Genomic DNA, 15,330 nt, shown 5'->3' on the forward strand with positions numbered 1-15,330 from the left:
CTTGTAAAGACAAGTGTATAGTAGCTATTATTCCAGTGGTTGCTTTCACTGTGCAGCAATAGAGCAGGTATTTCTTTAATCATTTTAAGGTTATGGAAAGATTTCAGTTTTAAACAAATGCTCACAGGTTTGAGCTTAGTGTATTCAAGGAATAATAAAGTTAAAATTATGCTGGATTCTTGCCGATCTTATCAATCTTTTCAAATTGTGTTTTCCATTACTTTGTGTAATTTAATGACTCTTCTGTCTTGATTTCCTTAACAGAGCTATAATGTATAAACCTGAGGTAGAAAAACACATAATCCCAGAAAAGAGCTTATTGAGAAACATTGTATTTGATGAAGAATTTCAAGGGGAGCAGCATGTGACAGAAGGTAAGCCTATGACTTGTTAAAAGAGAAATGTGATATTTGAAAAACATGCTTTTAGGCTTGAATCATAGTTATTTTTCCACTGTTTTTTGGTTTAGTTTTGTTTTTTAATAAATATAAAAGCAAAAATTTTCATTTGGATAGATGTATTGGGTTTAAATGGCAAGGTTTTTGGTAGAGTGGGCTACAGTAGTGGCTTCTGTGAGGCTGCTAGAAGCTTCCATCATGTCCAGTAGAGCCAATGCCAGCTGGCTCCAAGATGGACCCACTGATGGCCAAGGCTGAGCCCATCAGTGATGGTGGTGGCGCTGCTGTGATAATAGATTGGGGGGTAAAAGGAAGTGTGTGGAACTGCACAACAGCAATAGCAGCCAGAGAAAGGAGTGAGAATATGTGAGAGGAACAACTCTACAGGCAACTAAGGACAGTCAGAACTTGGCTGACATCAAAATACACATTTCCCTTCCCAAATTAGTGCCATAAATTTTTTATACTTTTTTTGTGTTAGTATGAAATTTATTAAAATAGAATGCAGAATATTGTAAAGGCGTCCTTAAAAAACCCAACCAAAGCCAACCAAAGTTCCAAAACATCAAAAAACTAACTAAGCCTGATTCTTTCCCTAAAAATTGTATGTTTCAAGGTGGTAACCTAGTGAAGATACTTGGGTTTTGGAGTATGCTCTGAAGTTGTTAAGCCAGTGTTAGAGCTTAGGCATCCCTGATTATCTCCTATTGCCCAATTACCAGAGTTTTGCTAATGATAGCTTTCTTTTTTTTTTTTTTTTCTTTCTGTAGAAAACAGGGCTTGCCTCATGCATCTTAGTATTTTTCTATCTGTATTCGAGAGGGTACTTTCTTGAATTTGTGAAATACAGCTGATTGTTCCCTGTTTGGTCACAATTTTTTATTTACTCAAACTTATTTATGTTGGACATAAAAGATCCTTGTCCTCTTATGTACTACTTTCTGTATTTGATCAATAAATTTGACTGACTGTTGTTAGCAGACAGATTTGCACAACACTGCAAATATGCTTTCAAGGAGGAGTGCTGGAAGAGTAGCTCTTGGAAAAGTAAACTAGGTTATTCTTACTCATTTTAACAATGACACAAACTTCAAGCCCTTCCTTACCTTCTTGTCACCCAGTGATGTCCAGCGTGAATAGTACAATCTTATTTTACACAGATTAGTGTTCACCAGCTTCTCAGTGGGAATATTCACATACTTTTGTTAAATGTCCTTGTAAGTCGGATACTTTGCAGGAGCTAGTAGTAGTGCCTAGCATTAATAGAATGTCTTGGTTATAATTGGCTCCATAGACTGTTTTGGTCTCCATTCCTCATTGCCTTAATCCACAGGGGTATCTGAAAATCTCTGGCGGTCCAACCTAAAGGCTAGGTTGGACAGAGCCCTGGGTGTCATGGTTTAGTGTGAGGTGTCCCTGGCCATGGCGGGGGGACTGGAACTTGATGATCTTAAGGTCCTTTCCAACCCTAACTATTCTATGATTCTATGAACCTATTAAGAAATTACATACTGAAGTTAGTGTTTGAAATAGCATGGTGTCAGTTTTTCACTAATCTATATACAAATACCAAGAATTTGTCCCTGGTATCTGCTATGCAGCAGAGGAAGTAATGGTTGGATGAAATGTATCCTGTGTGGGAAGTGTTCATGTCTTCATTCTGTCTATTCAACATAAAATAGCTCAAAGAAGAGGAGAAAATTTTGATTTTATTATTAAATATTTTGATGAATCATTTCAGTATTTTTAAATCATTGTATTATGTTCCTGACCTTTTGGATTTTTACAGGTACAATGAATTAAATAAGGAAGCGTTAGGTTGAGTAGACTGAGTATTGAAAAATAACTTATCTCAGGTTGAATTTCCTTCTGTGAAACCTTAGGAATTTATTAGTCTTATTTATCAGGGTGAAAAAAAAGTAAAACTTAACTTGAATTTGGCATAGAATCAAATTAGTATATGCTTATTTGTATAAAGGTGGAAAATACCTATCTTGTAATTAAAAAGTTTAAAGTTGGCGTGTATTTAGATGTAAAATGTAAATCTCATGTTAATGTTGATTTGTGCCTGATAACTGAACTTGCAGTAAGTAATTTTTGAAGGATCTAGGGTGTCTTAGTCAAGAAATTATTAACTAGGTCTATATCCTTAATATCTGTTGTGTAATTTCTCTGTTACTCTCATTTTTAGTATGTGATATCCCACGGGGGACAAATGATATCCATCTTTTCTATGCAAATATGCAAAAGGTTATCCTTTCTGTGGTTGGATATGCCACTTTTGATCAGGTTGAATTTCAGCAGTCTTCTGGGTGTCATTTGGAGTCAGACAGGTAATGTAGCTATAAGGCTTACTGCCTAATAATGCCTAACTGAAGTGCATCTCCTGTCATTGAAGACTTTGATATCTGTGAAAATAGCCTTTCTTTACAAAATAATGGATCTGATGAATACCTAATTAGCTCTTCTCATTCTTATTCTGTATATAGTCTGTTTAAGCTGTTATGATAACTTTCAAACTTTTCCCTCAACTGACACCATTAACTTTATCTGCAACTTCCTGTTCTTCATCTGAATAAACCTGTTTGGCTTTTTTGGTTTTGTTTCTTTTTCCATAGGCTCTTCCAAAGTTTATTGGTTGTTGTAGTCCTAATAGGACTATAACCATTTCATTCCTTGTAATGAATTCTTGACGTCTGGGATAGAAATAGAGGCTTAGTGACCATTCCTTTGTTCAGCCTTTCAGTGTAGTATCTACTATATTCATCAAAAAAATTGTCAGTGCTGAGGCTACCCCACCCCTGTTGTTCTCTTGAATAAAGCAGTCCATAATTGGGAGGATTTCTTTGGAGGACTGGCAGAGACCTCGTCTTTAAAATGGACCTGTCACTTAGGCAGATTGCTGTAGCATTTGGAGCCTGAAAAGGGAAAGAGATGTCCAAATCATGTATAAGTCCTACTTACTAAGATAACATTTCACAAAACCAAAATAAATATGGGTTAACCTTAACACTGTAAGGAATACATTTGCATAGGTTGCTTTTTAAGTTTTAATGTTTAAAACATAAACATTAAAACTTTTAAAGATCCTGTTACCAGGCGAAGAAAGGGTTCTATCTCATCTGATCTAGTCTGTCTAGCTGATTTCTAAATAACAGCTTCCTAGCTTTCATATATGAGCTTATCTGCTATGTATTTTGTAAACAAAGGTGTGAAATGCTAGGTCATGATGGGATTGCATTATCGATCTTTCAAGGAGGGACTTAAGAATTGGGTTTCTTTAGTGTTAAGCAAAGAAGGCTTGAGCAGGGAGAGAATCTTATCTATGTGTATAAATACTTGATGGGGAAGTAAAGAAGAGGGAGATGGAGTCTTCCCAGTAGTGTTCAGTGGCAGGACAAGAGGCAATGGACACAAATGGAAATGCAGGAAACTCAAACATTAGAAAAAAAAAATCCATGTGCTTTTTGTAAATGTGTTGGGTTTTTTTGTGGGTGGGTTTTTTATCTTTTCTGGTGAGGATTGTCAGACACTGGAACAGATTGCCTGGAGAGGTTGCGAAGTCTTCATCTGTGGAGAAGTTAGGAACTGGACTAAATAATGTACTGAGTAACCTGCTGTAGATGACCCTGCTTTGAATGGAGTTGGATTAGGTGATCTCCAGAGGACCCTCCTAACCTCCAGCTTCCTGTGACGTACGACTTTCATTGCCTTATTTCTCTCTCCAGTACTTTCTTAATCTGAATAAAATATATATAGAGAAAGATAACTGCTTATTTTAGTACTTTCCAATCAAAACAGTACCTTCTACTTCTAAACATTCCGTGAAAAAATTGTTATGATATAGCTGCTGACTTAATTTCTTAATAATGAAGAATTGAATTAAATTGAAAGCCCAGGTAAAGAAGATTGTATTTCATTATTAAATCTTGAGAAATACTAAGAGTAGGCTGTTATAATTACTCATGAGTTACTTTTATTAGTAGTTTTGCTTAATGCAATCTTATTTTCAGATTTGAGAACTTTGACAGACATATCAATACAACTTTGGATGTTCTTCCTGTTAAAGGACCTCAGGGTCCTCCATTGCCTATAACAACTGATGATCTGGTTCAGAGTAAATCAGACACTCAACGGACTTGGATTGTCAAACCAGAGTACTTAACTTTGACATCTCCTTCTATCGGTAGGTTGGGGTGTTTTTTTTCCAAAGTTAATAAAATAAGCACTTAAGTATTAAAATAACTGAACTGCATACCATACGTTTAATTATTCTCATTTGTAAATGTGGCTTGGCCAATAATCTTGCTGCAGTAGCTTTACATCTAAATAGTAAACTTGGCTTGAATACAGGTTTTTTGCTAAATTGTTAGAGGTAGTGTGTGTATACATGTAATATGCACTGTGAAGATCTTAAAGCATTGTGGAATTAAAAATCAGGCAGGAAATGCTTTATCTTAGTTGCATCTTTGAATCTCAGGCACTTCTGTGACTTTTTGTATGTGTTAGCTTTTTATACCTTCTTCTATACTGCAGGTGGAACAGCAGATACTGGACATGTTCAAATTGTAAACAATTCTAATAGGATGTTGGCATTTGAGCTTTCGTGGCCAGCTCACTGCCTTACTATAACCCCACAGCATGGAGTTGTTGAACCAAAGTAAGTTTCTTTTCATAGATTCCTTTACATGTGAAAGTGTGTTGAGGTTTTGGAGGAATTTCTTTTTAGTTTAGGAATTATGTTAATTTAGGAATTTTGGTTAGGTTTAGGAATTTATTTTAGTTTGTTTTAGACTATATCCTGGAACTATTTTCATCAGCTGATGTGCAAATCAAGCTTTTATGTATTAGGACTCTACCCATTTATAGCCTGCATAGAGGGAATGTTCTGTCACCTGAAGGTGACATTCTGTCACATAGTTACCTGGAGGACACAAAGTTTTTGAGCCTGGAATTACAATTATTATTTCATAATTTTCCAGGAGCTGGATGGTTAACAAAGCAGAAGCTTTAAAAAACTCCTTTCACAGTGGTTATTCATGTAAAAATTACCTCTGTTTAAAAACAGAAAGAACTTCTTCCCCTCCCCTGGCAACAAACAAACCAACCCCAAAATAACAGTTCTTATAAACTGCTGCTCTTCTGGGGACTTAGTGTTTTCTTCTGCAAATGTGCTGATATTTATCAGAACCTGTTTGTGAGCGTGGTTTTGTATTCTAACAAAACTGTTTTGCCACTAATAAGTCTTTGGCTTCTCAATATCTGTAGGTATGAAAAGGACGATAGGCCAGTGTCAGGTCACCTGTGTCATAATTAGCAGAATTTCAGAACAGTAGTCATAATATCACTGCAGAGACTTCCCATGGGCATTTGTGAATTCTTTCACAATAAAACGGTTGGAAGTTCTGACCAACTCTCACTTCTGAATTTACGGGAATTTTTAGAAAGGCTTTTAAGACCCTGTTACTATTCTTCCCCCAAAAGTCATATGTTCCACAAAAAAATAGGTTTTGCTTTCTGAGTTTTGTTTAAGTAGTTTCTTTAACTTTGTAGATGTTTGCCCAAACAGATACTTTCTTTTCAGTCTTGTATCACCATGCAAGATGTAGTACATTTAAACACTTAAATGTAGATATAAATTCTGGAATTTACTGCTGGGGAACTTTCATCACTAGTGAGAACAGAACAAGAGGGTTTTCTGGAAGGGCTGTGATATTTGGTACTCTTTGCAGATACAATCAGTACAAAGGACAATGGTTTCAAAGAGAGATAACAATGAACAACTTTCCAGTAGCTGTGAAAGTAAGATCATCTTGAGTGTCTCAAATACTAGTTTCAGGACTGTCTGTGGAAACATGTCTTAATCAGGGAATTGAAGGTCTTCTGCAAGCAATTTCTTTGCACTGCCTAGTTTTAAAATGTGATCCCTTCACTGGAAAAGATTGAGCTGAAACCTTACACACTGGGTCCAAGTAAGTAGTCTTGATCAAGAGCAGAAGCCTGCAGGTGGGAAACAGACCCATGGGAACAGCTGACTTAAGCACAGCAAGCTGTGCTTGCCCAGTTTTTTGCTTGTCGTGACCACCTCCCAGAAGTGCCCAGAGCAGTCATCCTGTGAGGACAGTAGCCAGCCAGACTGCAGTTGCTGGAGCTGGCAGAATTCTTGAACTGATTTAGGTCAGGAAAGGAGAAGCTCTGATTTCTTGGGAATGCTGAAAGAAGTTCCTAATATCAGGCACTGCCATGCTGTAGCAAGCAGACGACCCCCTGTTTCACCTGGACTAAACCACTTAAATTCTGTGGGATGCGCAGGCATCTCTGAAGGTAGTCTCTGACCTGCCTGAATGTGGAATAATAAAGTCCCAAGTCCTACTGAATTTAGCAGCATTCTAAGAGATTTTCTTGCGGAGGTGAACTGAGACTATCCTCTGGCCTGTTGCTATGCCTCAGTGTTGGGAGTATTGGTAAATTCTGTGAAAAGAATTGCACTTTTGGAGTAGGGACTGTTGGAATCTCCAAAGTTGCAAGAGTCACCTATTGAAACTGGTTCTTCCCTAGGCTCTGCTCCTTTCTATGGCAATGAAAGTACTGGGAGGTAGTGTCTTTAGGTTGAATATGACTCTTTCAAGAGACACATGCTTTTGTGACCCTGTGCAAGTTGATTTGCATTGGAAGTTTGCAGTAAATGTCAAAGGCATGCTGGTGGGAACAGGACGATGGAATGCTTTGTGGTAACAGTGTGTGTGTACTTAGTAAATGATATTCTTATGAACACAGCTTGTACATGAGAAAGGAGAACCATGACTGAAATGATTCTGAAAACTGCTGAGACTCAAAAAACACCCACAATTCTTTAAGGAAATAGCAGTATCCTGATTTAATATTTTAAGGCCATAACATCTGTTGGTTTGTACAGATGGTCATACTGTGACAATGATTATGGAGCCAACTTTCTTAGGGGACTGATCTTAATACTACACTAAATTTTTCAAATGCAGAGTGCTGCGCTAATGACATTTTACATTTATTCTTCAGGTGTAGCTTGAGTGCTTTTGCCAACATAACAACCAATGACCTTTACTTCAGTGATTTTTGTGTTCATTTTTAAAATGCTTCAGGGCTTTCTTTCTCCTCTCCTTTATTTAAATGTCTCTACTCTAGAATATGGAACATTATAAATCAGAATGTATGTTCTCAGCGGTCAAATTGCTGTGTAATGCCATAACTGCTTCAAGTGATTTTTTGACTTTTCAGTGTCCCCTAAATAACTGTAGAAAGCATGGGTAACATTGAAAGGCTTTTCTTTTTTTCCAAGATCAGTTCTGTGTGGGAAGACGGAAAGCAAGCTGCTTCCCTACAACTAGAAAGTTTAAAAGATCCTTGAAATGCAATTTATGCAGTATACTTTGTTTGAACAGCACAGTTCCCTTCTTTGACTAGTATTGAAGCTTATTTTTCTGAAATATGTAGTTATGTCTGCTTTACGTGGTCTGACTGGTTGTAAATGTTAACAATAGGTAAGTTTTACTCTTTCCTTATGACCCCTTATACAACCATCAATAACAAGTTCATCAAGTGTGTTACTGTTAAGTTTCATAGAATCATAGAATAGTTAGGGTTGGAAAGTACCTTAAGATCATCTAGTTCCAACCCCCCTGCCTTGGGCAGGGACACCTCAAACTAAACAGCGCCACCCAAGCCTCTGTCCAGTCTGGCCTTGAACACCACCGGGGATGGAGCACTCACAACCTCCCTGGGCAACCCATTCCAGTGCCTCACCACCCTTACAGGAAAGAACTTCTTCCTCATATCCAATCCAAACTTCCCCTGTTTAAGTTTTAACCCATTACCCCTTGTCCTATCATTACAGTCCCGAATGAAGAGTCCCTCCCCAGCATCCCTATAGGCCCCCTTCAGATACTGGAAGGCTGCTATGAGGTCTCCACGCATCCTTCTCTTCTCCAGGCTCAACAGCCCCAACTTTCTCAGCCTGTCTTCATACAGGAGGTGCTCCAGTCCCCTGATCATCCTTGTGGCCCTCCTCTGGACTTGTTCCAACAGTTCCATGTCCTTTTTATGTTGAGGACACCAGAACTGCACACAATACTCCAGGTGAGGTCTCACAAGAGCAGAGTAGAGGGGCAGGATCACCTTCGACCTGCTGGTCACACTCCTTTTGATGCAGCCCAGGATACAGTTGGCTTTCTGGGCTGCGAGTGCACACTGAAGCCGGCTCATATTCATTTTCTCATCAACCAACACCCCCAAGTCCTTCTCTGCTGAGCTGCTCTGAATCTCTTCTCTGCCCAGCCTGTAGCTGTGCCTGGGATTGCTCCGACCCAGGTGTAGGACGTTGCAGTTGGCATGGTTAAACTTCATAAGTTTGGCATCAGCCCACCTCACAAGCATGTCCAGGTCCCTCTGGATGGCATTCCTTCCCTCCAGTGTATCAACCGAACCCACAGCTTGGTGTCATCAGCAAACTTGCTGAGGGTGCACTCAATCCCACTGTCCATGTCGGTGACGAAGGTGTTAAACAAGACCGGTCCCAACACCAGTCCCTGAGGGACGCCACTCGTTACTGGTCTCCAGCTGGACATTGAGCCATTGACCAGCCAGTTCTTTATCCACCGAGTGGTCCACCTATCAAGTTGATGTCTCCAATTTTGAGACAAGGATGTCATGTGGCACGGTGTCAAATGCTTTGCACAAGTCCAGGTAGATGACATCAACTGCTCTTCCCCTGTCCATCAGTTCCATAGCCCCATCATAGAAGGCCACCAGACTGGATTTCCCCTTAGTGAAGCCATGCTGGCTGTCACCAAGCACCTTGTTGTTTTTCATTTGCCTTAGCATGCATTTCAGGAGAATCTGCTCCAGGATTTTGCCAGGCTTGGAGGTGAGACTGACTGGTCTGTAGTTCCATGGGTCATCCATTTTCCCGTTCTTGAAAATGGGGGTTATATTTCCCTTTTTCCAGTTGTTGGGAACTTCACCTGACTGCCATGATTTCTCAAATATGATGGCCAGTGGCTTAGCAACTTCATTTGCCAGCTCCTTCAGGACCCACGGATGGATTTCATCAGGACCCTTGGACTTGTGCACGTTCAGGTTTTTAAGATGGTCTCAGAACAGATCCTCTCCTACAGTGGCCCCAAGGTCTTCATTCTCACAGTCCCTGCTTCTGCCTTCCAAGACTTGGGTGGTATGGTCAGAGGCTTTGCCAGTGAAGGCCAAGGCAAAGAAGTCATTCAGAACCTGAGTTCTAATTTTCTGAGTATTAAGTTATTTGAATACCTGAAATTTAACTATCTCTAGATCATCTTCACTTACCTGCTATGTTAAAAGTGCATTCTTTTTGGGGGGAAGGGGACTAGTGATATCTATTGTAGATACTCATTCTAATATGAAGATTGTGCAAATATTTTCTTTAATTTTACTTTATTTTTATTTATTAGGAGCAGTACACTAATTCTGGTGAGTCCTAACCCATCGCTTGCCACAAAACCTGCATTAATTCCTTGGAGTGGCCTAATCTATATCCATTGTGATAATGGACAAAAGGTTCGTGGCTTACTTGAGAGTTGAGATTGAAACTCTTTATTTTACTTTGCTGGATAAGGTCTAGTAACATTGCTAAAATCTTTTAGGTATGAGACAGCAGTTTTGTCAACTTTCATTATTCTCTCTAATTTGTAAAGTTCTCTTATAAGAATAAACAGAGTTGAGAGGCTGTTGTGCAAATTGAGATTCTTAGTTCATTTCATCTCTGAATAATATGATGTGAATGCTTACTCGTTTGCCAACAAAATTGCATCTGTGCACCCACCACTGCCTTATGCATCATTTTCTAAAATGCTAAATATTTATATGTATGAATATATAAAAGTAGTCTATGTAATATTTAAAAAAAAAGAAATTAAAGGAGGTTGTGGGACAAGTCACCATAGCTCCTCTGAGCTGCCTTGCGCTAAACTTAATCTGCTGGCTGACAAGTCTGCGATAAAGAATGTCTAGACTATGTTCTTGCTTTTCATGCATGTTACTACTTTTCCCTGATTAAGTTAAGGCATATAAATAAAACTTATGAAGCCAACAGTTTCTTCTTTCATCAGTTTAAATGCAGAAAGACTCCTTGCTAATCTTCCCCCAAAATAAATAAATACTTGTTTTTTTTATTTTTACAGCCAGTATGTATTTTGGGTTAATTGTAACTGCATGGAGAGGGAAATAAGACACTGAAAGGATAAAAAGGCATATCTACTTTCCTTCTTAATGGAGGAAGGTGAGGTATGAAACAAAATTGGAAACTGCCTTAAAAAGACCCCAAATAAACAGGAAAGTTGTTGAAGAGGGTGGATTGAGAAGGAAATGAAGAAAGTGCACATATTTAACTATGTAATGTTCTACAATACGAGAAAAGGATTTGAGAGGAAATCTACTAGGACAAAAGTAGAGAATGTAGCAAACTCAATCCAGTTGTAAGAGATCTGGTAGTTCCATAATGCTTTTGCCATTTCTTTGCTACCTATCTAATTAAGCAAAAAGTATGCCAAGATTTGACTAGCATTAACTGAAGTTTTTAGAAGTGCTAATTATGTAGCAAAAGCGAACACAAAGCTCCTTCTGTTTGAGGCAGCCCCGTTCCCATTCTCTCCAAGCAGAGAATATTCTAAGAATTTTCAATTAAATTTAACTAGTGTAAGTTATTATTCCTATTGAAACAAAATGTCTAGATAGCAAACTTTCAGTGAATTTTCCAATTCTCCTATATTAAGCTTGTCCTAACATCTTTAAACTTTGTGAACTGGAGTTAGTCTCATACATTACATCACCAGATCTTCTCCTTTGTTGGAATGTAAAGCTAAGCAACATGAGCTCTTACAGCTCAAGGGAATAGAGCTAAATTGTCGATATATCCATGTTAACTATTCAAATATTTCTCTCCAAATTCTACAAAAGTTTATTAAGGTGCAGATTCGAGAGGCAGTTGGACAGTATGCGCCTGGAGGAGATTTTCCATCTAGAAGATGCGATATGTTTACCCCCCAGTCTGAAAATCCTACTGTTCATGTGACAAAGGCTCTCACTGTGCTCCCTCTAACAAAAATGGAACTAAAGAACAGAACCATTGTTTTTCCTAAAACAAGACCTGGCCAAAGCTCAGGTAATACTGCTTGCTTAGTAAATGGTGCAACATCTGAATTATCCTATGGTCAGTTTATTATATTGTAGGTTTTGGGACTTGAATGGCTTGGTCGACCAGTTGACCAGTTCCCTTTTTCTGTCTCTAGTTTGAAATGTTATTCCTTGTAATGGAACTCTTTTCAGAAGTCTTTTTTTTTTACTTTTTTTTTTTTTACTTTTCTTTCTTTTCCTCCCCACCCCCCTTTCTCTTTTTTTCTTCTCCTCATGCAGTACAGTCACACTTTTTCCCATAGATAGGTTTTGTGTACATCAGGTAAGTTGCCAGTTTTTAAGCAACTATGGTGAATGTAACCATTCTGTGCCTGGGGAAAAGGGCACTGTGAGTTTGCTGCACTTGGCTGAAGCTCTTTTGGGTCAATGCACTTTTGCAGTGGGCCCATTCTCATCTGTGTATGTGTCCCTGAGATACGAAGTAAGTCTATGTATAGCAGAGAAATAAATGTTCTTCCTTAAGATGATAGGAATGTCAGCTATGAGTCTGGCTATCCTTGTCTTGTACTTAATGATTGAGGAGGACACTGTTGATAATGGAGTCTTAAATCCTCAGTCTGTACTTGTAATTCCAGTAATGCTTAAAATTCTCCAAATTACTGTATGAAACTGTCATTCTGTTACCTAGATACCAGATTTTTTGGTACTGCTTAGTTTTCTAGGTAATGAGGCTTTTTTTATGATTCACTGATGCTAAATTTTTATTCAACAGACTTTAAAAATTTCAAGGCTTAATTTATCAATTATATCTGGGTTTCTTTCATACACTTAAAGAGGAGCATAATATAATATTCCTTTTTTTTTCTATTGTTATAAATGCACTGTATAATATATATGCAGCTAAACTTCCTGAAGTGGTACTCTAGACTGAGATGATCTTACAAATCTCCTGTTGATCCTTGGCAAAATGCACATTTCAGGTGTGAAATATGGCTATTGATACTGTTGAAGCTGGGATTTTCTGGTAATTTCTTTTGTATAAGCTGTCAAGAATTTCATGATAGTGTGCTTTGAGTCTGCTCTTGGAGTTGGCTTCACCAGAACTGTTTCCTTCGTGTCTTGAAACATAGTTTCTGTTTTTTTTTCCACTAAAGATACTTGAATGAAGACGTTTAATATACTAATCTGATACTTCTCTTCTAGAGAGTTACCTGGAAATGGAGAATAAAGGGGATGAAACTGTGAAGTGGTTTTTGTCATCTTTTGCCCCACCCTATGTTAAAGTAAGTGAATGCTTGCATTGGTAGTTTTATGCATATCTCTTGGGTGGTTTTCCGTCTTTTCATGCTGCTCTCTTTTTCTCCTTCCAACCTCTCAAGAAAGTTTCCTTCTCCTCATCCAGTATCATCATCCAGATTGCAGTATGTAATCAAGTATGCATAGAAGAGGGGTGTTCCTTTTGGCTGCAGAATGCTAAACTTGCCTTGTTTCGAGACTTGTGCTGGTGTTATGCTGTACATGTTATCCATGTAGGTAATTTAAGTTAGGTCAAGGATAGTTGAATTACACTGCTGTTGCTTGTGCAGTTCTCATGGATTTACCATCGATATTTGTAAATGCTTCGCTGTTTTTTTGATAGTCTGAAAGGCGGTGATGGTCATGTTGATTTTTATCCTAGAATTATTGTGGTCTGTTGTCAAGAAATGATGAAAAATGGTTATGTAGCAGTCTTAGCTGTAGCCCAGAAGATAACTGTGCCATGTTCCAGGCAGTGCACCAGCTTATAACTACTGATGTCCAATTTACGTGGCTGCATGGACGTTGTAGCAGTTTTAGTCATTATTCATTTGTCTTTAGGAAGTCAGTATTTGTTCACTTGAAAGCAGCTTGATTGGTTGTATTTTCTTCAGTTCTGTGCAGTGGTGGGTGTATTGTGTGGTTTGGGGTTGTTTTGTATTGTGTTGTTTTCTTTCCCATCTGAATCTGACTCATAACTTTATTTGCAGGATGTGGATGGAACTGGATGTGTTTATAGAGTTACTTACTCCGCTTTCAGATGTTCCCGTGTTTCTGGTACTCTTGAAGCTCATGGAGAAGAGAAGGTACAATGACGCACTAATATGCATGAAATATTTATATTTCAGTTGTAAAAATAGGATTTTATATGACAAGCTCTCTGAAATAACAGTTGAAATTACAAGCTGATTGTATTTTATCAAATTATGATAAAATGGCCTTCCACAGCTGGGTTCTCGGGAATATCAGGTAGTCACTATCTACTTACCACAGCTGTTAAAATGTCAGCTGAGTAGATTCTATGGATTTATGTGATCTGTAGTTTGACTTCAGTGTACTCTTTTGGTTTCTTTTTTTGTTTTATTCCTTAATTTATTTTTTTTAAGAGCAATTATTCTATAACAGAAAATTCTTTCTAAATGTTTTATAAAAATCCACTAAAAAATCACAAATAATGCTGGGTTCTTATGAAACCGGTGTGAGAACTGGTTTCCCTTCCTTTGAAGCAGTCTTGTCATACTTGTTTAAGAACAGTTATCTGTTCTTCAAGTTGATCTCATTTGACTATTTTATCTCCTGACCAGTAGAGGGTTTCATAACCACAATTATCAAGCACATCCAAGGACATACTGAGTGGGTTTTTATGGAGCTTTTGAACCTCATCTTCTCCCTTAATGCTACTTCACTGCTGTTCATATTCATGAGCACCTATCTTTTAATCATTATGGATTATTGACATTCCTTAACTGCATTATTTCTATGATTCTGTGGTAGGATTTTTAATCTGTTTGCACAACAAAAAAATCCACTCTCTCCTGTCCAGTTTCATAATTATTTCATAACTTTGAAAATCATTATTTGAATTTAAAAAGTTGTCTTTGCCTTAGCAATCCTAGTTCAGACTTATTTGGGTAACATTTACATTATTGGCGTGTCAGGCTGTTGGCTGGAGCAGATAAGGTACAGTGCTATCATGATTTGCTGTTTTTTGCAGTGGGTATGGTGATTGGCTAATTTGATACACCTGTAGTGATCTATTCTAATCTGCTGCTCCCCTTCTCTTTCTTCCCCCCACCTCAACTCCGAACACAACTCCTGAATTTACCTGGTACACCACTATACAGAGACAGGCCTTTGTTACACAGGTGACCTCCAAGGATAATCAAATGCATAGCCTGCAAGTTGGCTTAAATTTCAGGCCTTTTAGTATTTGTAGCACAGCGTGCTTACAGACTTGGAGCTGAAAGAGTGCAGTTGTTCACATCTTACCCGAGAGATGAGGGTATTGCTGTCTTTCAGCTGCATGGTTTTCCCCTCTTGGTCTCCTTCTACCCCAGTTTGCTAATGGAAATAATTGTGCAAGCATTTGCTGACTTTGCTTAAAGCAGATTAGCTGAACTCAAGTTTTGTTTGAAATTGCTTGCACAATCTATTTCATCAAAACTTTTTCTCTTGTGAGCAAAGGAGGATGAGCTGTATTGTTTTGTGCAAGATTACCTGTGTGAGGAATGTATGATCTGTAGCATGTAAACTTTGTGCTGACTTGACTGTAACTTTGTGTAGGTAAGATTTTGAAGATGTGTAGATTATTTTCATAAGCTTCTGTGAATTTTTTCTCTTGTTGTTAGGTTGTTGTCATCTTTTTGCCTAGAGATATAGGGGATTACTCCCAGTTCTGGGACCTTGAGTGTCACCCAGTTGAAAAACCTGGTTGGAAACACAAATTAAGATTTCAGCTTTCTGGAGCAGTAAGTATATAAATGCTATAAATGTTGGC

At 38.1% G+C, this 15,330-nt stretch overlaps 1 protein-coding gene across 2 annotated transcripts in view; it reads left to right on the top strand.

The window, feature by feature from the left end:
* Window positions 1–15,330, top strand: part of CEP192 (centrosomal protein 192) — a 63,933-nt gene that overhangs the window by 36,396 nt on the left and 12,207 nt on the right. For both annotated transcript variants that reach the window (XM_062633048.1, XM_062633049.1), the window contains exons 31-39: window positions 265–374; window positions 2,590–2,731; window positions 4,412–4,584; window positions 4,935–5,058; window positions 9,857–9,962; window positions 11,361–11,565; window positions 12,741–12,820; window positions 13,544–13,639; window positions 15,182–15,301. In XM_062633048.1, coding sequence (XP_062489032.1) covers window positions 265–374; window positions 2,590–2,731; window positions 4,412–4,584; window positions 4,935–5,058; window positions 9,857–9,962; window positions 11,361–11,565; window positions 12,741–12,820; window positions 13,544–13,639; window positions 15,182–15,301 — 1,156 coding nt within the window. The remainder of the gene's footprint in view (window positions 1–264; window positions 375–2,589; window positions 2,732–4,411; window positions 4,585–4,934; window positions 5,059–9,856; window positions 9,963–11,360; window positions 11,566–12,740; window positions 12,821–13,543; window positions 13,640–15,181; window positions 15,302–15,330) is intronic.

This window comes from Pezoporus occidentalis, unplaced genomic scaffold (genome assembly GCF_034315485.1).
Source record: "Pezoporus occidentalis ecotype Australia unplaced genomic scaffold, CSIRO_AGI_Poc_V1 ctg4, whole genome shotgun sequence".
In the NCBI taxonomy this organism is placed as follows: domain Eukaryota; kingdom Metazoa; phylum Chordata; class Aves; order Psittaciformes; family Psittacidae; genus Pezoporus; species Pezoporus occidentalis.